Genomic DNA, 23,381 nt, shown 5'->3' on the forward strand with positions numbered 1-23,381 from the left:
TTGTAGCTGAGGAAGCTGAGGCACAGGAAAGGTTAAGTTCATACATGGCATTCACAGACAGAATTCTTAGCTTTTACTAAATGCTTCAAATGCCAAACAGTGTCCATTGAAATTGTTCTTTTTTTAATGTAATGGCTTAAGCCTGTCTTTGTACCTTCCAGAAACTCATCCTATCTGAAACATCTATTTTTGATGTCCTACCAAACTTCTTCTATCACAGCAACCAGGTAGTGAGAATGGCAGCTCTGGAGGTAAGTTTTCATAGTAACATGACATGACCTTTTCCTTTCTTTTTAGCTGATTTTTTCTGTGTGGCTATCGTGTCCATTCTTTTTCTTTGGCCTTGTGGTTGGTTTTTAAGGGTAGTTGTCTTTTCCTCTGAAATAGTAAGTGCTTACTCAGGTACTTTACCCAGGTGTTTCATCGTAACTAATCACCAGCTTCTGGGTTTCAATCACAGGAAAACAGCTGCCAGCATTCTTCAGTAGTTTCTATTTTCCAGGTATTTGAATTCTTCCATTCCATAATGAATTAGGATTCCCTGTGAAAGGAATATATGCCTGATCAGAACACATGAAACATTACCATTTTGTGATTTTGGCCAAATTGAAATGAATTTTAGTTATATTTTGAATTATCAAGCAGTTCTTATGAAATACTTCCTCATAGGAAGGAAAGTAATAGCATTTAATGAACTGTGTTTTAGGTACTTTACTTTTCTCATTTAACCCTACAATTACTTCATGAAGTAAGAAAAAAGTGAGACTCTGGGAGATTAAGTGACTTGTCCAAAATCACATAGATAATAAGTAGAGGAGTTTGCATTTGAACTCAGGTTAATCTGACTCCAAAGACTTTTCTGTTTCCACTACAGCACACTACCTCATTAAGCACAAAAAATTGCAGGCCCTGAATACTGCTGTAAAATTGCCAAGTGGATGTTTTTTGAAGGTGGGGAAAAGGAGTGCTTTAGATGATTTTATGTAATATAACATTACCATAGCCTGTTGCCTGATCTTTTGGGTTACCTTTTATTTGTATTCCATGGGTAGAGTGTAAAATATCCTACTCAGTAAATACCAAAGTTTAAAATATCTAAGTGTTTTACAGGGCTTTCATGTCATTTATTTTTTATTTATTTATTTTTAATGTATCCATCACCTCACATAGATACTTTACATTTTTGTGGTGAGAACATTTAAGATCTACTGTCTTAGAAATTTTGAGTACATAATACAGTATTATTAACTGTTGTCACCACGCTGTGCATTATGTCTCCAGAAGGCATTCATTATGCATAGCTGAACCTTTAGACCCTTTGACTAACTTTTCCCCAGGACCGCCCCACCCCTGTCCCCAGCCCCTGGGTAACCACCATTCTGTTTTCTCCTTCTAGGAGTTTGACTTTTTTAGATTCCACGGATAAGTTAAATCATGTGATATTTATCTTTCTGTACCTGGCTTATTTCATTTAACATAATGTCCTCCAGGTTCATCCATGTTGTTACAAGTGGTAGACTCTCCTTTTTTAAGACTGCACACCGATCCATTGTATGTCTATACCACATTTTCTTGTTTCATGTCATTTAATGACAAACCTCCTTATATACCTCACATGCCATAGAATCCCATGTAGCATTTTATGTGCATGGCAGATTGGCTGTACAGTGCGTGAGGTTGGACTGATGGTTTTTACTGAGAATGTAGCCTGTTGCTGTTTCTTTAACTCTTGAGTCAACTCTTGAGATATTATATGCCAAATTATGCCTTACTGCTTTTGCCAGGGTTTGGGGATCTAAATAATCCAAAACTGATTTTGAGCACTGGAGGAGGTGGGAAGGGACACAAAAGAAAGATACAAGATAGTAAAAGAGTTGAACTCTACCACGATTGCTACTGTCTTCTATCTTCACTCCTTATGGCCCAGAATCAGCACCTCTCATTTTTCTCACTGCTCGCTTTTATCTTCTGTTGAAATTATTATGCTTAATGAGTTAATAGTGGTAGTTCTATATGCTTTCTTCTGCTAAAGGTCAAACCTTCTCCAGGGTTTAGGTTAGTGTGAAAAAAGTGCACAGAGGCAGCCTAGTTTTGTTTCCAATTACAGTCATGGGCATAGTATTAAGAGGCCAGCTTTATTAATTAAAGCAAGGTATGTGTGTATACATAGGGCTTTGGGACTTCTTTCACCACAGACCACCTTCTTTTGCACCAGATAACCTCGTTTCATGACTGTCTTTTCCTAGTCATTCTCTTAATTTCTGTTTTTGAGGTTTATTTACTAAGGGTTACTTTTTAACCAGGTATATGTTCGAAGGGCTTATATTGCCTATGAACTTAACAGTGTGCAACACCGCCAGCTTAAGGACAACACCTGTGTGGTGGAATTCCAGTTCATGCTGCCCACATCTCATCCAAACAGGTGAGTTTGAGCTGGTATGTGCACTTGAGCCAGCCAGAAGTATATCATGAGAGTCAAGGGGAGTGATGTATGTGAGAATTCCTTGTTTTTTTAGATAGAAATGTAGAACAAACTATGAACAAGTTTGAATCATAAGAGAAGAGCCTCTTTGTGCCCACTTCTTTGATCTAGAGAGAGAATGTATAGTTTAATTATGGTAAGAGTTTAGGATTACTCCCTTCATTCTTGCTTGTACTATGTCACTGGGGAAACATAGTTTCTTTCTTTCTTCCTTTCCTTCCTTTCTTTTTTTAAGTTAGAAAGAATTTACTAACATTTTACTTGCTGGAACATTGCCAGAAAAACACTTTTAACAATTTAAGTCAGCAGTTGGAACAAAGATATATTGTGGGTGGAATGCTTTGCTCTTCTGTGTTTGCTATGGGTTGAGGTTATACCTAAACCAGTTTCATTATTTCCCTAAAAACAGACACCTGAATTTAGCAGTTGAAATTCAGCTTTTTTAAAAATCACACTTCAGGCCTGGTGTAGTGGCTCACGCCAAGGCCGGAGGATCACCTGAGATCAGGAATTCAAGACCAGCCTGAGCAAGAGGGAGACCCAGTCTCTACTAAAAATAGAAAGAATTAGCTGAACATGGTAATGCATGCCTGTAGGCATGGTAATGCATGCCTCACCTACTGGAGAGGCTGAGGCAGGAGGATCACTTGAGCCCAGGAATTTGAGGTTCCTGTGAGCTAGGCTAATGCCACGGCACTCTAGTCCAGGTGACAGAGCAAGACTGTCTCAAAAAATAGTAAATAAATAAATACATACACACATACCACACTTCAGAACCAAACTTCTTTAAATTCAAGTATGTTACTTAATTAAGCCGTGCTAATTCCATTATTCTTCCCTTCCTAAGTCCTTTCAAAAATAAAATGTACATATGGAAATTTGTTTCAGGATTGCTTTTGTTTTAAAATGAAAATGCTTCTGCAGATCATATTGAGGCAGAAATGAAAAAGCATATATATATAAAATTTAAAAAATAATAAAATGAAAATATATACTCATTTTTTAAAAAGTATTCTAAGGCAATGAAAATCTAGGAATTCCACCCACACATATGTTCATCCCCTCCTGTATTTTCATTCTTTTTAGTAATACCACAGGAAATATAAATACCACAGCCAATCTTAACCTGCCCCTCTCCATTTCTTCTTTATGGCCTTTGCTTCTTCACTTGGTATTGCAAAGTACTATGTCTTTGGGGAACCTTAGTTACAGACAACAGAAATGGTTTTGTTCTAAATTGCCACTTCACCCAAAGCAATAGAAACCCTTTCTGGAGACAAAGAAGTCTGTGCTGAGACTTTTGGCCACTGGATGCCACTGTTGATCCAGCAGAGGTAGGCAGATGAGCAGAAGCATCTTCAGAAAAAGTACCTCTATTCTTTGTCTCAGAAGATCCTTTCACTTCTCTACCTCAAAAATACCTTACGGCTGGCAGAGAAAAGCATATATCCTTGATTTAGCAAGCATCTCTCGGTACATTTTTGCCTCCATGGATTTCAGAATCTCATTTTCTAGAAACAAATGGTTGTCCTTCAGCGAGCGACGAAGCACTCATGGCACACATGGGCACAGCACTCGGTCTTCTTTCTTTTCCTGCATTCCTTGAATAATTGTAGAGAACTACATGCTATGCTTAATGCTCTTTGTAATTCTCAGGGCAGTCTCCTTTTCTTCCTGGTTTCTACTACCTCTTCCCTTTGGGCAGTGATTTGTAGTCAGGCTGCAGCGCTGCTTCTGATTTCCTTCCCTCCTCATCACTCCCCTTGTCTTTTTGAATTGCTCTCCCTGTCCTACTTTTCTTATTTGAGGGTATGTCCTGTTTGGTGAGGGAAAGTTGACTGAAAAATGAGATAAATTCTTCTAACTGCTTTGTTAAGAAATCTTATTTACCTTTCCACATCAAGGGTGTGAATCTTGGTTAGTGCTGATATGGTTTCAAAACTTATATGCTTATCCCTCCCAACATCCAAGGTGTACACACCGCTATGGATAAAGACCAGACTTGAACAGAACTATAATCCTGTAGTCTCCCTAAAGTCTTCCTTGATTGTTTAATTTTAAAGCTGCTGGATTATTATTGTTATCATCATCATCATTATTGTTGGTATAGGTGTGAAGGTGAAGATACTTGCAAAATAAAAAGGAAAGATAAAATCATTTTTGTGTAAACCAGAAATTGCTTTAATGCTCTTTTAGATCTAAGGTCCTTTTGTTATTTTAGGTTCAAATGATCAGATTTGATTACAAAATGATATATTCAATTTCAGAGTATAGCTGATTCAGACAGTTATTACAGATTTGCTACTTGAATTTAGTTTTATAAGATTTTATATTTTCTTATAAATATGTTTGTTACAATTTGGAGTTATAGCTTTATTCTAACACTAACTGGTGTGCTGCAATGCAATTCTGACACTAACCATCTGGAGTTAAATCAGACACTGTGAGTTAAGGGCTCAGTCCTCCACAAAACTGCTCCTATTACCTATGGGGCCACTAGCAGGCTCCTTAGGCTGCTTGCATTTCTGACCAACTGGCTACAAATTTGGGGTATTATCGGCATCAGCCAAATGAAGAGACAAAGCGAAGTCTGGAAAGGTCTCAAACACCTGTTCTTTCCCTTATGGAGAGAACATCACATCACCCTCTTAGCACATCAATGTGTTCACCAACCCAGAAGCTCCATTGAGCTTCAGTGTCCAGAGTTTTTATTAGGGTTTCATTACGTAGGCATGATTGAATAAATCACAGGCCGTGTGATTAAATGCAGTCTCCCCTCCCAGAGGTCAGGCTGGCTCTGAAGCCCCAACCCTCTGATTACATAAGTTTATATTTCTAGTGACCAGCTCCCATCCTGAGTCATCTCATCTCTTAGCATAAACTCAGGTGTGATCAAAAGGGGCTCACGAATAACAAAGGTACTTCTATTACTTGGAAATTTCCAAGGATTTAGAGTCCCTTCCAGTAATCAGAGACAATGGCCAAATTCTTTATTTATACAATAGGCTGGCTCACCTAGAAGAACAAGAAATTTAAGGTCTCTTAGTTTTATCTAGTTTTGAGCCAAGTACTTTTCTCACTTTTTCCCCCTAATTCCAGTACTTTTATTTCTTTCTATTCTTATTGTTTTGAACAAGCAGGCAAAAAGCATGTTGTTTCTCATTTTACAGAAATAAGATGCAGAAGACTACCAGTGTCCATTCCACTCCCAGGCTTGTAAGGCTCAAGGATACAGTTATGTTCACTAACCTCTAGATTAATGATTCTCAGAATTATCTGGGGAGTATTTTGAAAATGTACATATTGGGGTCCTGACTTCCAAGATCTGATTCATTTTGGATTAGAATCCAGGTGACCACTTTCTGAAAAGTTCCTCTGATAATTCTGATGAACACCTATAATTTAGAATCACTACTTCTAGACCAACACTGTCAAATAGAAATGTAATGCAAGCCACATGTATAATTTTAAATTTTCTATTGGCCACACTTAAAAGAGTAAAAAGAAACAAATTAATTTGAATAACATTTAACCCATTACACCCAAAATACCATTTCAATGTGTGTTAAAAATTGTTAATGGATATTTTCTATTCTTTTATTCATAATAAGTCTTTGAAATTCAGTGTGTGTTTTATATGTACAGCATATCTCAATAGAGACTAGCCATATTTCAAGCACTCCCTAGCCACATGTGGCTAGTGGCTGCCATATTGGACAGCTCAACTGTAGACCAAAAATTAATTAGGACAGTCACACTCTTTGTTTTATGTTAATGGTAGTACACCTAGGAGAGATTCTTATGTTGCTTATTCTTAGGAATTACAGGAATTATCCATACCTGATACAATAGATATTACACTATAATATTTTATGTATGCTTTAAAAATTATTCAGTGAGAATAGAGAATAGGCATATGAATGATACATATTTTACTTACCAATGCAGGACAGAATTTTATAATATTTTTTCCCAATTGGGATTAACAAATGAAAAATTCTTTTTTTTTTTCCCCAAAGAGATGGAGTCTTGCTATGTTGTCCAGGCTGGTCTTGTCTTGAATCCCTGAACTCAAGCTTCAGCTTCCTGAGTAGCTGGGACTACCAGTGTATACCACTACGCCCAGCATAGATCAAAAATTCTTGGGATAGAAAACAGACTTTTGTTTAACCAATTTTTTTTGCATTTTCTTTCCTTGTACTTGGTCTTTACATTCTTAGCCAGGTGTTCATTTGAAGTAGACTGAATTTGTCCAATGTATTGTTAGAAGTATCTTTGTTAGCTGCAATATCAAAGCAAGAATACAATCTCTTATTGTGTATAGAGTCACCTGGTAGAATTCCATTCCTGTAGTTTGTTTTTGATAGGTGATTTAGCCCCCATGGATTAGGATGAAACATAGCTTTCTGTCTGCAAACTGACAGCAGCAGAGTATTTTTTTCAGGAAAATGCCTTAGTTGCCATTTGGATTGAAGACCCATATCTCATTAGAACCTGTTTTGATTTTTAGAGAAATAGGCAAAATACATTGCAAATGAGTGGGGCAGCCTTTAGGAAGGGAAAAGATACCACTTTTAAGCACGCTTGGGTGGTCACTGTGTGGTAACATGTTTGGTACCTTTTCATTTTTGTTTTAATTTGTGGTAGGGCTTTGTATTGCTTGATATTTAATCTTATTTTTAAGTATAATTAGACTGTATTCTTTTCTAGTACTCCTCAATATTTTTTTTAAAAAGTAGACTACTAATTAGTCTATTCTTAATCTCTATGACTTCCTATTTCATCCTTGCTAGGTATGCTTTAGTCAAGGTATGTTTTCTTCTTGATCTTCTACCCAAGACTTCCAAATTTTTTCTGGGAACTGTAGTTCCAACTTATTTGGTATCCCCAGGTCTTATTCACCAGAAGATCCTATTAAAACTTCACTCAGGGAAACTCTGGTCTGGATTTACCCTTCTTAAATTCCCTTCACTTGAACAATAGCCGTAGAGATTTGTCGGACTTAAGCATAGATAGAAACCTGTTTATATACATGTGACAAGTGTATATTTGTGTGTGTGTGTGTGTATGTGTCTCCTTTTTTTACCTTCTTAGCATTTAAAGGCTATGTGCTATTGTATGTGAATTTTTTTGAAGGGAGGAGATTTTTTTTAAGGTGACAATTTTTTTAAAGTGACTTGTTCTTGAAGGAGAAGTGAATTTCTTCAGTTATTTTTCAGTGCAGGAATAGGACAACTGGGCTGTATGTACTGAGAGAGCATTTTATTGTTATCCAGACTTTTAGAACCTAATTCACTTGTCTAAGATTCTGTGAGCCCAGCTCTTTTGTGAGTTCGACTAATGTTTTACATTGATGAATCCTGGAGCTCAGACTGTATCATTCAACATTCCTTTTTCTCTTTCTTCCTCCAGTGAGTCTCAGGGGTTAGAGCCCAAGTTGTGTGTTTGTCCTTTTTCCCATTCTGAAACCCAAGTATCACCCACTGGTGCTGGAGATACAAAAGCTTGTTACACTGAAGCATCATCCTCATTGTCTTTATTTTTGACAATTCATTGAATCATTTGACATTAAGGATTTCACTTAGTTTTGGACATATTAAGTGCCTCCAAATAATCTGGGAACACTTAAATTTTTCAGTCAGCCTAAATTTGATCTTCTAAGATGTATCTATATTTATACAAATGTATGTAAAGTATATTCTCCCATAACTCTGAGGCTAGGCATATGGCTCTGTATATTATGACAGTCTGGGAGTACAAAATTTAAAACCCCAAATGATTTTTATAAGTATACACTAGTGAACATGGGTAATTTTTTTAACTTTTAATCTGTGATCCAAATGAAAAGCATCAAAGTTGATGCAGGAGATGGAAGTATACTTTGTTGTACGTTTCTGTACATATATAATGGGTGAGGACCTATTGGTGTTTATTTCCACCTATTTCCTAGATGGAAATCCATGCTTAAGTTAAGTTGGGTTGCATTGCGCCTTCTCCGCTGTTTGCTCCTTGTGAATTTGGCCTTCCATGTTATAATGTTTAATTCAAGTACTTTCCTTTCCTCATGGCTTATATCCAGAAGAGGTCGGCTGTTTTCTCCCCTGATAGCACATGTTTTGGTCATGGCTGAGTTTAGGCTGCTTGGCACCTTCAGTGTTCAGCTGTCAGTGGGTAGCTTCTGGACCTTCTTTTTATTTGTAAAGATTAGAAATAGAAGCCTTCGATGTGACTAATTTTTTATCATATAAATATAATGGCCTGCCGCCATTCTTGAGAATTCTGATAATCTTTGACACTCAGAGATTAGACCCTTCTTTGGTCAGTACTGAAACACTCTAAAGTCATTCAACTTGCAGCATTTTTTAGCAATGGGAGCACTTTGGTTGTAGTTAGCAGACCAGAATGAGCTATAAATAAATAAAATCCTACAGTGCTAGCTTCCTTCATTCAGGGTAGTCTGCTGATAAGATGCAAGCATCTGGCAGAAGAGAAGATTCTCAGCAGGTTTAAGTGCTTACCAAAGTGCTTTCCTGTATCCATGGCTCAGCTTCTAGTCTCCTCTGTGTTATTTTGGCACTCAAGACTCGTAAGATTGGAGAGTTGAGTTTAAAACTCTCAATATATCATTAAGGTAGCCCAAGGTCCCTTCTTGTCAAGGAAGAGTAGCTGATTCCAGGGGGAAGGAAAAGCAGAATCCAGGGCACCTGTAAATCCCTGTAGTTTTGTGCTGTGGGTTTGTAGCTAATTATACAGCAGGCAGCAGTAATATGCTGTACCCCTGTTGGGGTACTTGTTTCCAAAAGAGCAAAATCTTCCAGCAGAGCAAAGAAGGGCCTTTGGAGGTGCTGTAAATGAATGAAGCAATGATCATTTTATGGTAAACTAAAGCTCTGCAGTGGAATAAGGGCATCTGAACTGCAAGGAGGAGGTGGGGGAGATGCCAATAGAAATACATGGTTCAGATGTATTTTACAGCTCGTGATTTGGATTCTCCTACAGAAATATAGTCAGGCAAGAAGACCACCACTGGTCACAGTCAGTCAAATAGCTCTTTCTCCTATGGCACTGCTGTTAGTGACTGCTAGTAGGTTATTCAGCCGACCTCTTCTGATTCTGCTTTGCTGCCTGATTTCAAAAGATTTGCCCTATACTGGCTTTCAGTCACAGCTTGATGTAACCACTGCTTGTTTGCATGCATCCCCATCATTTTCATATAGGGTCTTTTTTTTTTTCTTCTTCTTCAAGTTAGAAGTTAACAGAATCAGGAGCATTTTTGTATGATAAAAGATTTATGTAGGGCCAGCTTAGAACCAAGCAAAATGAAATTCAGCTGGAGGGGATGGTAAAAAGGCTCAGAGAACTTGTGACTGCCCGAGAAGTCAGTGTTCCTGAAATTAAAGAGGGTTCAGCTAGCAGGCGGCAACTCTGACTTTGCATTCATATTGAAGGAAGCTCTTCAGCCATTCTGAGCAGACAGATCAGTAAAATCAGAGGTGACTTAATGCCAAGAACCTCAGAATTCAAAGGATTTCTCTGGTCCTTCTTTAAAGTCTATATTGACACAGAATGCTAGCTTTGGGAACTGAGATAAGAAAATGCCAGGTCTAGATTGTGGTTTATAACACCATATTGAACAGTGTCCTTGGAAAGTATCCCCTTTGGTTTCTCAGTTTTCACATCTGTGAAATGGAGCTAATCTACTAGAAGGAAAGTGGTTCCAATATTGATCAAAATATTGTCAAGCAAGATTCATCATCATAAGTATTTTGAATAGCCCAAACAGCAGATTATAGAAGTGAATTTATGTTCCATTTATGTATTTGAAAATATAGTTGATTGCCTTATCAGTGATTGAGCAATTAATTTTGCATGATGAGTATGCAGTGGAATAGGGTTTTATTTTATTTTTAGCTACATAAATGGAATATCTGACTCCTGCACAATCTATTCCTTAGTTTATTTTTATATAGGATCTACCTTTCTGATATCACAGTAGTGTGCAGTATGCCACCTGTGTCATATTCTTAAATTGATCAAATAGCCCTTGTGTAGGATTATAAAATATGTAAATGATCATTATGGACATGGCTACGTATCTACCTTCTAATTGTTTATCCTTCCTTCCCTGCTCATCTCCCCTACGACCCTATAGAGTCTAATTCTACCAAAGGGGATAAGCTGGCTCTAAACTTACCTCTTCCGTGATTGATTTGGGATGATTCCTTTAAAAACTGGAGATTTGGGAGTTTTGCTTTTAATCCCATACTGTGTAGACGGCACATAATTCTTACAACAAAGCAGCACGGTGCTCCGTATAAGAGCTTGAGAATTGCTGATGGAGAAAGGCTGGCTTTTTATTGGTGGTGGTGTTCTTTTCAATTCAGGCCTTTTTCTACTGCAAACTCGGCCCTTGTCCTATAAAGACTCCCAAAGGGATTAGAGTGTAGTGATAGAAGCAGTGAGACCATTTTATTAGTTTAAGAAATTTGTTAACAGTTGAGAGAGATTATACTGGTTTCTAAACTCCAGAAATCTGGATGAATGGAGCTTGAGACCTCTTTGGTTGTAGGTTTCTTCTCTGAACTGAGAGACGGTTCAGATGGCCCCTTTTTATATTCTCATTAGCATTTGCAGTTAGTTTTCCATTTACCTGTCCCTCCCTCTGCTCTAGAACCTGTGCATACTTCTTATGTATTGATGAGGGCCAAATGCATTATATAATAACTAAGGATCTCTTATAAAATAAAACTCATTGTCCTGAGTGAGAGGCTTAAGGAATCCGAACAGCAAAGGTTCAGATTTTTGCACTCGGAGGTTGCTCTTGCTGCCTTATGAATTCACTCTGTGATACAGGTTTGATGCAAAGAGCATTTCTACTCACAAATCACATGAGGTATACATTTTGTGTGCAGTGATATGTCACAGCTTTTTATTTATATGGCCAGCTCAGTCTATTCTGCTCCTTTCACTGCCATGGAAAGTGCATCATTTTCCTCCCTCTATCCTCCTTCCCACATATCATCAGCACCACCCACTATGTTCTGCCTATTAAGTCCTCTGTATGCCAGAAAACCCCAACAGTGATTAAATGCTGATAAGGGAATGTTAGAAGGTTAAATTATCAACCAATCAACCCCCTTACAATGCCCCTAAATTGTGGGTGGTAAGTATAACTTTGCCCTTTTAACACTGAAAATAAGGATTTTTATTTGCTTGATTCTTTTTTAGTTGGGGAAATGACTGACATCAAATTTTCAAAAAAGAGTTAGTGGCAAAGACCAAAGAAAATTCAGGAGACTTGCTTCGTAGTTTCCCATTCTTGTCCTAGTCTTTCTTTCATTATTTTGGCACATTTCTTTATATGGAATTTCTAAGGCTAGTGAAATTTACGTAAGGTTTTATTTATGAGAAGCCTAGAGTTTTTAAGCTAACAGCAATTTAAAAAAAATCATTATTACCCTAAACTCATTTAATTAAGAAGTATTAATTAATTTTAACAAATTATACCACTCTACTGACAAAATCATTTATCACTGCATTCCTGCATGATTTTCAGTTCCTTTAAGCTCCCATAATACAGAGTATGCTCCTTCTCACCCACCACCATGGGAGGAAGACTATGGTTAAAAAGACTTAGAACAGGTAGCTAGGGAATCCAGATTACTGGATTCTTTGCTTTGCAAATGAATTCTTAGGTCAATCACATATCCTAGAAAAGCAATTAAGGTAGAAGGAGCCGTGGAATCAACTTCTCTGGACCTCCTTATTACACCTTTAGTAATGGGAACCAAAAAGAAGAGTCCTTAAGAATCTTGTCAAGAATTATATTTCTTGTTTAAGCTTAAGTTAATATACCATATCATATAGCTTAAATTAATTTTCATCAGCCTGTGTTTTACCACTACTCTGCATTATTTTTTGTAATAGAGCTATAAAAAAAATCCATGGTAAATACATTTTGACCCTTTCCATCAACAGCTGCTGTGGTGAGGTAGGTCAGGAGGCGTGCCTTTTTGGAGGCACCCTGGGGGTGGAGGGGTAATGAGCACTTAATTGTGTCTCCTGAATGCCAGAGCTGCCAAACTGGAGCTCCTCATGACTGGTCTGTATCTGCTCTGACAATTCTTTTATTATGGCTTTCACTAACCAATCAGTAACTAACTGTGGTTGTTTAATTACAGAGGGAACATCCCCACGCTAAACAGGTACCGTATATTCAGTTTCTTTTCCAATTAAAAGCACCTTCTTTGTATCTTAGAATAGTGAAACCAGGAAAAAATAACACAACAATTGACAAACTAATGTGTTATCTTCTACTAGGGAGTCCTGAGCTCCCCTTTGGACATACTAAATTATTCTTTCTGTTTGGAAAACATGTCTTCAGCTTTTCTTCAGCTGTTCAAAAAGCAATACTTGAAAAGCCTCAGTATGGAAAAGCTCCCATCTAGATGTATATGATAGGGGGTTTGTCTGTCTGATGTTCAGCTTTGCTGGAAACATCTTCCTTTGCTAAGTTCTCTATCTAGTTTGGGGCTTTCAGAGGAGAAACCCTTAAGGTTACTCCTATCCTGGCAAATTGTTGATAATTTTTTCCATTTTTAGTCTCTCTAATTTGCTGCTGCTTTCAGAGGAATACAAATCCAGAAATAGCTGATCTCATGTTTTATCAGTTTGTTAATTTTCTAAAGTGTTACAATAATAAGACAGTCAATTTTTATTTCAAACCTATAATAAGATTAACATTGGAAAAGTATATTTTAAGTTTTGATGTGTTCAGCCCTGTGAAGAGGTTTCCAGGCCAATATAACACAAGTGATATTTTAATAATTTGAGTTCTCCTGCCTCCTGAGCCAAGCAAGGCAATACATTGCAAGTTTGAGAGGATAGCAATTCTGATTGGAATTGAATCCACAAAATGCTAAAGCAATTATAAGTTGGGGGCTACCTCTTTGTGAATAATCAGCTACACGTGGAACTATTTATAGGCTTACATTTATTTTGCCCCTCTCCCTTTAAAATATTAAGTAATCATAACTGATTGTAGCTTTTATAGTCCAATTTGGACGTGGAGAGGAAAGGGAGTGCTTTTATTTGGTTCCCTAATCTATTTCCTTGGAGAGTGGGTTTGGTTCATTCCTGCCTGCCTTTAGCTGCCCTGGCCTGTGAGCGTAGTAGTTGGGGAGAACTGAATATTGAATACTTCTCATGGGGTCCAGTTGAGTGAAAAAGATACTTAATCCCATGTTTGCCATGAACCCAGCTTGTTAACTTACTCAGAGGGAGTTCCTTTAAATGTTTTCTGGAACCCTTTTATCTTTCTTATGTCATGCCAAGCACATAGAAAAGATACAATGCCTCACAAACTTGCTCCTTTAGTAAATATATTTGGTGATCCTAGAAAAGAGGGGGATGATGGCATTTCTGAGTTAATGCAACTCTGAATCCCAGTTTCTAGTGAGCACCATGTGTAAGACTTGCTTGATGTGTGTTCCATTTGTTTGTTTCATTCATGATATCAATGGTTTCCTCTCCCACTCTGCCTTTCTATTCCCCAGTACTGTCAAAAGATGAAGTACTTTTTCTATAGTGATCATTCACCAAAGGAATAAAAACCTGGAGTGTCAGTCTCTATAGTCTGTGTGAGCAGCACTCCCATCCCATAAAGAATTCCATTGTCTTTTATAATTATGATTTGCAATAGAATACAATTATGTACCTAGGTCTCAAGTCCACATTGCTGTCTCTCTTCCCCCTGCAACACTGCAGGTGGTGCACTTCAAGGAGATTTTTGGGGCAGTTTCCCAAAGTTCAAGTGCCATTGCCTTGCTCTGAATTTGCTTCGGATCAGTATGCCAGTAACCTGTCAGGCAAGTCCTGGAGGCATCCTTTAGCTTGGTCCTTCCTAAAAGGCTGTCCTGATTGGGCATTCAGAAATACTTTACAGTATTATTTATCAGTACATATTGCTGAGGTACATCAAGGAATATACAGATCCATTATGTTTTTAGATTGAACAAATCAGTTCAGTTCTCTTCAGCATCTCCATTTAGCAACTGTTTGTCATGCTTACACATACTTTGAGACCCATGCTCTGCCCTTTTGTATCTTGCTGGAAATTATTAAGGGCTTTCTATGGAGATATTTTTGCTTTGATATGTAAGTGTTTACTTATAAAAAGAAAATTTTGCAATTCAGGGTTGAAAAAGGTCTCTCTTTCAAAAAGGGAGAATTATAATACTAATAACTATCCCTACCAACCCATTAAAGAAAAAGTAAATACCTCAGTAAAGTTTCTTTTATAGACTGTGACTTGTTTCTGTACTGTAAATAATGTTTTTATAATTATTTATTAAACCACTCTAAATGATTTAATTAAAATTGTTTTACATGCGTATATCTACCTATCTCTGTATCTGTGAATACTTAATCTATTATAATTCATAGAGAAAAATGCCTTAAGTGTTACATAGTTACAACTCACTTGGCTTGCTTATTGCCTTTTAAGGGAGGGAATGTTTTAGGGAGGGGGAAGACGCAGGATGGTTTTTAACCCCTATGTGTTATTCATTCATTAGACATGTCATAATGTCATTGTATTAAAAGACTGCCATGAAATTCCTGACAGTCCTTAGGTTTCTATTTGAAGAAATTTTGGAGTGATGAAAATATACTTTATATGGGGAAATTCCAAAGAAAGGGTTAACATGAGTCTAGCAAGACAACCATATCCATAGTGGGTAAAAAACCAAACCTGCTCTGTAACCTGACCCTACTTCAGTTTTCTCCTAGCTCCTTTTCCCTACTGTTACTCTCCCAGTCCTCACTCCTACCCTCCTTGTCTAATGAACTTGATTGAATTACCATTTAGAATGTCCTTCTCCTCCAACCTCAACCACTATGGCATGACTCATGTAGCTAGTGTCAGCGATGTGCTGTTGGACAACTCATTCACTCCACCGTGTCAGCGGATGGGCGGAATGGTCTCTTTTCGGACTTTTGAGGATTTTGTCAGGTAAGACACTGTGGAATTGTGTCTGTACAAGGAGAGCCATGGGCATCTCTGTTTTGGGATCTCAGCTTTCTGCAAAATGAATAAAGGTCCCCAGAATAGCCATGAACCAGCTAAGGAGATGTAGCCTTTGCTGTATATGCCCTCAGAGAGGTACATATCCTTCCATTTCCGCCTCTCTTTCAGACTCTACAAGCCTCTACCCATAGTATGAGCCTGGTCAGAAAAAAAGAAACAAACAAAAACCATCTTTTCCTTAGGAGCTAACAGAAGAAGCTGTCTGCTCTGTGATGAGTGAAATGTCAGGAGAAATTAAACATAACAGTAGAGTGAGCCCCACCAGAGACATACATCTTTTGATTAAATGCATTCAGCATCTATCTCTTGATGTATACTGATGCATTACCCTGGGGGGAGGGGTAATTACATTGGTCTGTCACTGCTACAGTTCCAGGCTCTTTCTGTTACTTTAAGACCGATGATGACAGCAGTGCCCGTATCTTACATATGAAAAAAACAAAACAAAAAAGCTTTAGATCATTCTTTTTTAAAAAGAAAAAATATATATGGTTTATTAAAGTTTAAACAATCCATCCTCCTAATTTCTGCTACTTGGTGAAATCTTGCATGTCACCTCTAGCCACTGGTGATTCTATTCAGTTAACTATCGAGCACAGGGTAAGATAGATTATTCTTTTAGACTGAGCCGGCAATGGCAGCATTAGTTTCCTGCCACTTAGGTTTTCATGGTGGGTGTTTCTCTGGTATTTTTTAGGATCTTCGATGAAGTGATGGGCTGCTTCTGTGATTCCCCACCCCAGAGCCCCACATTCCCTGAGGCAGGTCACACGTCTCTATATGATGAAGATAAGGTATAGTGGAGACTGCTTTATTTCTTCAGACATGAGACTTGTACTTACATGTACTATCTTTCTGACTTTGGAACATAATAGAGAAGGATTCATCTTTTTACCCTACTTCATATTATTTAATTTTGTGTGCCTTATCAAAAGCATTTTTTGGAAATGGGTAGAACTACAAATTCTAAGTTTTAAAAACTATATTAACTTTTGGAATCCATAGTGTAGCATGAGCTTAGCTGTATCCATTGTAGCTGCCTCTCGGTCTCTGAATGTGGTTTTAAGGATTTTAGCTGTGGTTACTGGCATTCTTACTCAATGATAGCTTGTATCTTTGCATAGTGGTGCTCTCATAGTCCTTAGTGAATAGTGGGTTTTAGATTCTTAAAAAAAAAAAATAGGCATTTTGTTTAAGACTTTGTCCTTTTATTAAATCCCTTCTTTTCATTTCTCAGTAAACAAATTGTTCTGTTCTTTCACTACGATGTTTTTTTTTTATGGTTTGATATTTCTATTGTTGGTACACTATAAGGAAATATGTGGGAATATGTTCAGATGGCTTCTTTAACTCACTTTCCTTCAAATTCTGTGAAGAGTGTGGCAAATGGTTTCACCTCCATTTTATTGGTGAAAAAATTGAAACAGTGATCTTCAAGTTCATGTCAAGTCAAGATTTGGGGCCATCTGTAACTAATGCCTTTACTGCCTTACCTTTTAAAAGTTGTGTGCTTTACTTTATTTAATCTCTGTTGTGGGTGTTGGGCAGTGGTTTCAATTTACTTATGCTACTGATGGCCAAACCAAAACATCCTGTGGGGTATAGCTCATTTTCAAGTATTCTACCAAAAACTATAACTTCTCTCTGCTTCTGTATTGGCGAGCTTCATAATTTCTTTGGCTTGTGTTCTTGGATTACAGGTCCCCAGGGATGAACCAATTCACATTCTGAATGTGGCTATCAAGACTGACTGTGATATTGAGGATGACAGACTGGCAGCTATGTTCAGAGAGTTTACCCAGCAAAATGTAAGTCCTTGATTGGGTGGAAGCTGGTGACGGCCTCCTTCCTTCTGGCTGTATGTCGTAGCTATCCTTTATCACTTGCTACTTGTAAGGCCTATCACTGATAATGGCTATGTCTGTTATCAGTACTATCAGAACTATGGCAAGGTCTGCCCGTAGGGATAAAATTCCTAAGTAATAATAATACATAATGAGTATCTTTTTTACGTCCAGAAATGTAGAACTCAAATATTTAAAATGTTTTTAAGGGAACTTGTGTTCCTATATCTCTCCCAGAGCTCCAGTCTTGAATTTCCAATCACCTGTTGAATATTTTCCTTTGGTGACTTAACTCCACATGACCAAGCCTAGCTCAGGTCCCTTCTATGTCCCTTCTTCCCCTCCCTTGAAAATAAACATCAGCTATACTTGCATCCTCCTCTCAATTTTATGTCATTTGGATATCAAAATCTGTAGTCTAAATTTAAATTTCTATAATTTTTCTTCACCTCTTCTCATCCACCTCAAACCCCCTCCCCATAAAACAAAAGCAAACAAAACACCCCACAACTAACCAAACCCTTATTCCCAATCATTCAGAAATGATTGACTTCTTCCTTTTCTTTGACATTCTATTATTCTACCCCTCTACCCACAGTCTGTACATGTGTGTTTATATCTATTCAGTCACTAAGGTCTATTAGTTTTTCTTTGAAGTGTTTCTTACCCTTTCTCCTTTTCATCTTTTCAGTTTTAAAATTCGCACTGCCATCTTTTTAATTTAAACCCTTACTGTCTCACACCTGAGACAATGCAAGGGGTTTACTTGTGATCTACCTATCTTCCTTCACTTTCTCCCTCCAGTTTCCATTCTGCTCACCGCCACAAAATTAAATGTCTAAAATGTCCTCTTACTGTGTTATTTTCCCACTCAACCATGATTCTTTCTTACCTTCAGAATACCACCTTAACTTGATACTTAACTTAAGCATATTAAGAGAGGCCAACATTCTAACCTTTGGCATTTTGCGAAACTAAGTCTTTATTGTCTCATCTGCCTTGTTTACTTCATCTGTTCCATTGCCTTTCACCTGGAATGTTTACCTATTTGTCTTAAGAACTGTCTCAAATTTCACCTCTTTGATGAGGACTTCTGAGTAGCCCTAACCAAAATAAATGTATTTTTCTCTCTTGAATTTATAATTGGTCCACATACACTTATTAGCAATACTTTTTATTTACAAAAGACCTCTATCTAACTTTTTTTTCTTTGTACCTTACTACAATCCCATGGTATTGATTAATCAGAAATTATTCCAACTGAACACATGGGAAAGGCTCAAGTTCAGAGAAATTAAGGCCCCTTGGCCACCAACTGGAAGATGATAGAGCAAAGCTGGAATTTAAGTCTTTAATGTCAGCTCTTGAGGGCACGGATCTAGGTGCTTTAGTAAATGACACATTCTTCGCCCCAAAGATGCTTATGGTCCAGTTGGAGGGACTGGAGCAGCATGCTTAAAACAGTAATCTACGCCTGTAATCCTAGCACTCTGGGAGGCCGAGGAGGGAGGATTGTTTGAGCTCAGGAGTTCGAGACCAGCCTGAGCAAGAGCAAGACCCCGTCTCTACTAAAAATAGAAAGAAATTAGCCAGGCAACTAAAAATATATAGAAAAAATTAGCCAGGCATGGTGGCACATGCCTGTAGTCCCAGCTACTTGGGAGGCTGAGGCAGGAGGATTGCTTGAGCCCAGGAGTTTGAGATTGCTGTGAGCTAGGCTGACACCACGGCACTCTAGCCCAGTCAAAAAAAAAAAAAAAAAAAACAAAAACAGAAACCCCACAATAATCTAGTTACATTTCACTGTGTATGGGATAGATGCTGATGTGCCCTCTTAAACTGTCCTTAATGGCAAGATCCATGTGTTCTCTTTGAGTGGACAACACTTAGTCCATGGTGCTTGTTACAGAGAAAAAACTCAACAGATATTTTAAAAATTTAATTCAACAGTATAAACAATAGTGCCATTAGCACTCACATCATGTAATGCTAATTGTAAATACCTAGGAAAAAAATGCTAAATTTGTGACTAATGTGGGTCTTAGTACTTACTCCGTGGTGCTCTCACAGCACGTAAATCATGGGATTGCAGTGGCCAACATGAGGAAAAGATACTTCCACAGAAGAGAAAGTAGCAGACATGCTTGGGGATTTTCTTTAGAAGAGAAATTTACCTTCTTCTTGCCCTTGGGTAGTGACTACGTAAAATTAACCTAAAGCCAGAGAACAAGGTAACCTTTGCTGGAAGAGTCCCAGTATGTGTGTAGCTGCTGCTTCATGAAATAATCTATAAAAGTTTCTTCCCAGGTTTGGAGGCATTGATTGCTTTTCCATAATTTGACCACAACTTTTGGCTTTTTTTTACCCTCAGATCTAAGTGTTCTATATCATCACACATTGATTTAAAGAGATAGTTTGTTCATTTTCACTACATTGTAACATTAATGACCAATAAGAAATTGCCTTTGTCCTTTACTGGACTTGTAAACTGAGGCACAGAGAAATCCAATGTCTTTGCCTAAGGCTATTCAGAAAGGTAAGGGTAGACTGTGCTGACACTCCATGCTATGGACAAGCTATTAACCACATTAGGTACTGTGCTTATACAGGAATATTTGGCCTTTTCATCTCCTTATTTAAATACACACACACACACACACACACACACACACACACACACACACACACACACACACACACACACACACACACATATATGGAAAGAAAAGCAATTTAAAAAAAAGCTGAAGTGATAACTAGTTTTGTTTTTCACTTCATGATCATGCTCCTAGCAGTTTAGAAAAAGTTTTTTTGTAAAGCACACATTAAACTATCAAATAGGTTGATCCAAATTGTCCAAATAATCTTCTAGTCCCAGCATGTCTTTTTTTCTCTCATAGAAATTAGGATCATATATTTGTAAATGACTTGTGGAGGAGATTGAAGCAGTCAGTGTAAATGGAGTTTCTCCAGGTGCTGACGCCTAATCGCTGGGTAATAGCTGTGGACTTGCTGTGAGACCCACATTATTACAATGTAATCAGAATCCTGTTGCTCTGCTGTTATTGTCAGCCACTTGTGGAATTTTAAAAGCAATAACAATTTTGCTTTTAAATCATGGCATTATTAAAGTTATTTTCTTCCCTTGCCAGAACATAGCTATTGATGCTTGTCTTTGAAGGACTTGACTGTAGTAGAATTCTTTGTTGGTATCAGAAGAAATGTTTCTGTTCCCGGGCACACTGCAAACCGAAAGCCACCACACCCGCTTTCTTTCAATGCAGTTTTTTCTTACTGTAGTGTCAATACTTGGTTAATTAACAGCAAGGGATATAATGACAGTACAGATAATTTTTAAGTGTGGCTAAACCAAAACTTATTTATATTTGACCTGGAAATTTATTATTAGAATTTGTTTATAGAATATTAATTTCTCCAGTTACCTTTTGCTTATGCTTTTAATAAAATTAATTTTATTACTCAGCAGTACCGTAGCAAACATGGATAAATAGGAGGAAATGACCCAGGAATGTGCTTATTTATGAGGGAAAGCCAATTTGGATTTTAAAAAATGCATATGGTATTGGGAATGTTAAGAATTGACTTATGCTAGCTGAGCATGGTGGCATGCACCTGTAGTCCCAGCTACTCAGGAGCCTGAGGCAGGAGGATCACTGGAGCCCAGGAGACCCTGTCTCTAAAGGAAAAATAAAAAGAATTGGCATATGAATATATCCCTTGGTTAGAGTTATAGCAAGAAATGTAATCACACTAAAGTATGAACGTACATTGCAAAAATCCACATATTTTTTCCTATTTGTAACTATTCACATATTCAGCTGGTAAGATTGCTTTCCTACTTGTTGCCATATACTCCCTCTTTGTTAGGGACCTTTAAAATTAAAAGCATGTGTTTTACTTAATTCATTAATCTGTTTCTTTGTCTCTGCCTTTTGAGGTAAATGAGCAGTATAGGAGAGAGGAAAGCCTAGGTCCAGAGACCCAACACTCATGTGAAGCATCTTGAAACTGCTGGTCTTTGTTGACTTCTAATATACTGCTTCCCTACGCCATATAGAGATATAATAATCCCCAAATTAAAAGCCTATTAAACATTACTTTAAATAATTTTTAAAGAGAACCTTTTAAAAAAATACATCTTCATGTAAAGTAGGGGAACTGTTTTAGAAGAACTGAAAAGTTAGGATTTATTAGATTGAGTTCTAGGAAGGCTGTAACTGATGGTAGATAATATCTATAATTTAAACAACAGTTTAGGACTTGTGTTTTCTGCTTTATAGAAAGTTCTTCTTTTCCTTCTACCTGATTTCATTTAGCTTCTGTATCAATATTAATCTTCATATTTGAATACATGCCCAACAGTGTGATTTCTTTAAGCAGAAATTATGTTAAGGTCTACCTTGATGTGAATCAGTTCTGAGAGAACTTAGGTGACCTCATATGACCCTTGCTCCTCCATAAAGTTCTCTTTCAATTTTGTTCAGATCAATATAAACCCTATTCCATAAGACTTAGTCCCGGGAGCCACATTGAGATTAGTTTATTGACAAGTTTAAAAGTACTGAACCAAGGTGTAGATATCCAAAAAGGGTTCTTAGCCCAATCAGAGCCTTACCAAGACTGATGGGGTAAAATTTAGCATGAATGGAAGTCTAATCTATCTTCTGTTTTACACGTTTGCTCATAGAAAGCTACCCTGGTTGAGCACGGGATCCGACGCCTTACTTTCCTGGTTGCACAAAAGGTATTGACATGTGTGAACTGTACCTCTCTAATATTTCTCATACTGCTGCTAAAAGCTTAATAAAAATGGGATTAAAAATATGTTTACTTATAGAATTTATGCACATAAATGTTTTTCTATAAATTTGATTTTCAAAAAACATTAGTTTAATTGATCACCTTTTATTCAGTTTGTTTTTAATTTTATTACTAATTATCAGCTTCTGTTGTTTTCCTTCCTTTCTGTTTTTTATTTGAAAGGATTTCAGAAAACAGGTCAACTATGAGGTGGATCAGAGATTCCATGTAAGTAAAAGGACTAATAATGAAAGATAAAAAAAAAAATGAAAGATTACTTACTGTTTTATCTGTTTGCCATTGATTATCTAAACAGAATATGTGTGAGTTGGAAGGGCTGGACTGATATTTGGTTCTTTTTCTTGTAGAAATTATTATGAGTATTCAGTTTTCCTACTGAATGTTCTAGCTAATAATTTTTTCTTTTTGCCCTCTAATGAATCCTCAATATATTTCTGAGAAATAGTTAAGAATGATCATATGCATTTATCCAGATGAATAAGGTAGAAATAGGAGCCAACTAGTAATTTCTTTTTTTTTTTTTTTTTTAATTTTTCTGTGAACTTCGTAGAGAAGTATATCTAGTAATTTCCTCTGTGCACATAGCAAATCAATAATCAAGAACTGCCAATTGCACTTTGGGGTCTTGGCTTCTACCAAAGATAGATTCAAGTTCTATTACTGAAAATTCTCAATTATGAAGAACAATGATTTATTATTTAAAATGCATTAACAGAGCCCAAATTGCTAATTTTTTTCTTATGTTAATTTTAGAAACAGGAAATAAATAAAAATTAAGCATTCTGTTGCTTGTTCTCCAATTCAACTGAATTAACTGTTAATATTTATGAAATTAAAATTTTTATTTAAAAGAGAATTAAGAATTAAGTTAATAACCTGGCATCTGATCATGCTGACATGATCATACACAGTGTGATGACGGCAGTAAGGCCAGAAATTCAGTTTGTAATTAACATGCCATTCTCAAAATGACTGATTATAGTCAAAATATTTCATTAAAAATTGATTCTAATGTAACTAAGGTTCCAGAGGATGTTAGGAAGCCTTAGTTTTCCTGATAAAAATTTTCTTTGATTTGGTTTTGGCAATTAAGATAATTAAGTTAGTTTTCAAGCCCTGCTTGTTT

At 37.0% G+C, this 23,381-nt stretch overlaps 1 protein-coding gene across 2 annotated transcripts in view; it reads left to right on the forward strand.

Moving 5' to 3' along the window:
• ACACA (acetyl-CoA carboxylase alpha) overlaps window positions 1-23,381 on the forward strand; it is a 231,332-nt gene that overhangs the window by 105,546 nt on the left and 102,405 nt on the right. For both annotated transcript variants that reach the window (XM_045525552.1, XM_045525551.1), the window contains 8 exons: window positions 162-251; window positions 2,304-2,422; window positions 12,664-12,687; window positions 15,351-15,494; window positions 16,267-16,363; window positions 17,270-17,377; window positions 22,122-22,178; window positions 22,418-22,462. In XM_045525552.1, the coding sequence (XP_045381508.1) occupies window positions 162-251; window positions 2,304-2,422; window positions 12,664-12,687; window positions 15,351-15,494; window positions 16,267-16,363; window positions 17,270-17,377; window positions 22,122-22,178; window positions 22,418-22,462 (684 nt within the window). The remainder of the gene's footprint in view (window positions 1-161; window positions 252-2,303; window positions 2,423-12,663; window positions 12,688-15,350; window positions 15,495-16,266; window positions 16,364-17,269; window positions 17,378-22,121; window positions 22,179-22,417; window positions 22,463-23,381) is intronic.

This window comes from Lemur catta, chromosome 15, assembly GCF_020740605.2.
Source record: "Lemur catta isolate mLemCat1 chromosome 15, mLemCat1.pri, whole genome shotgun sequence".
NCBI lineage: Eukaryota > Metazoa > Chordata > Mammalia > Primates > Lemuridae > Lemur > Lemur catta.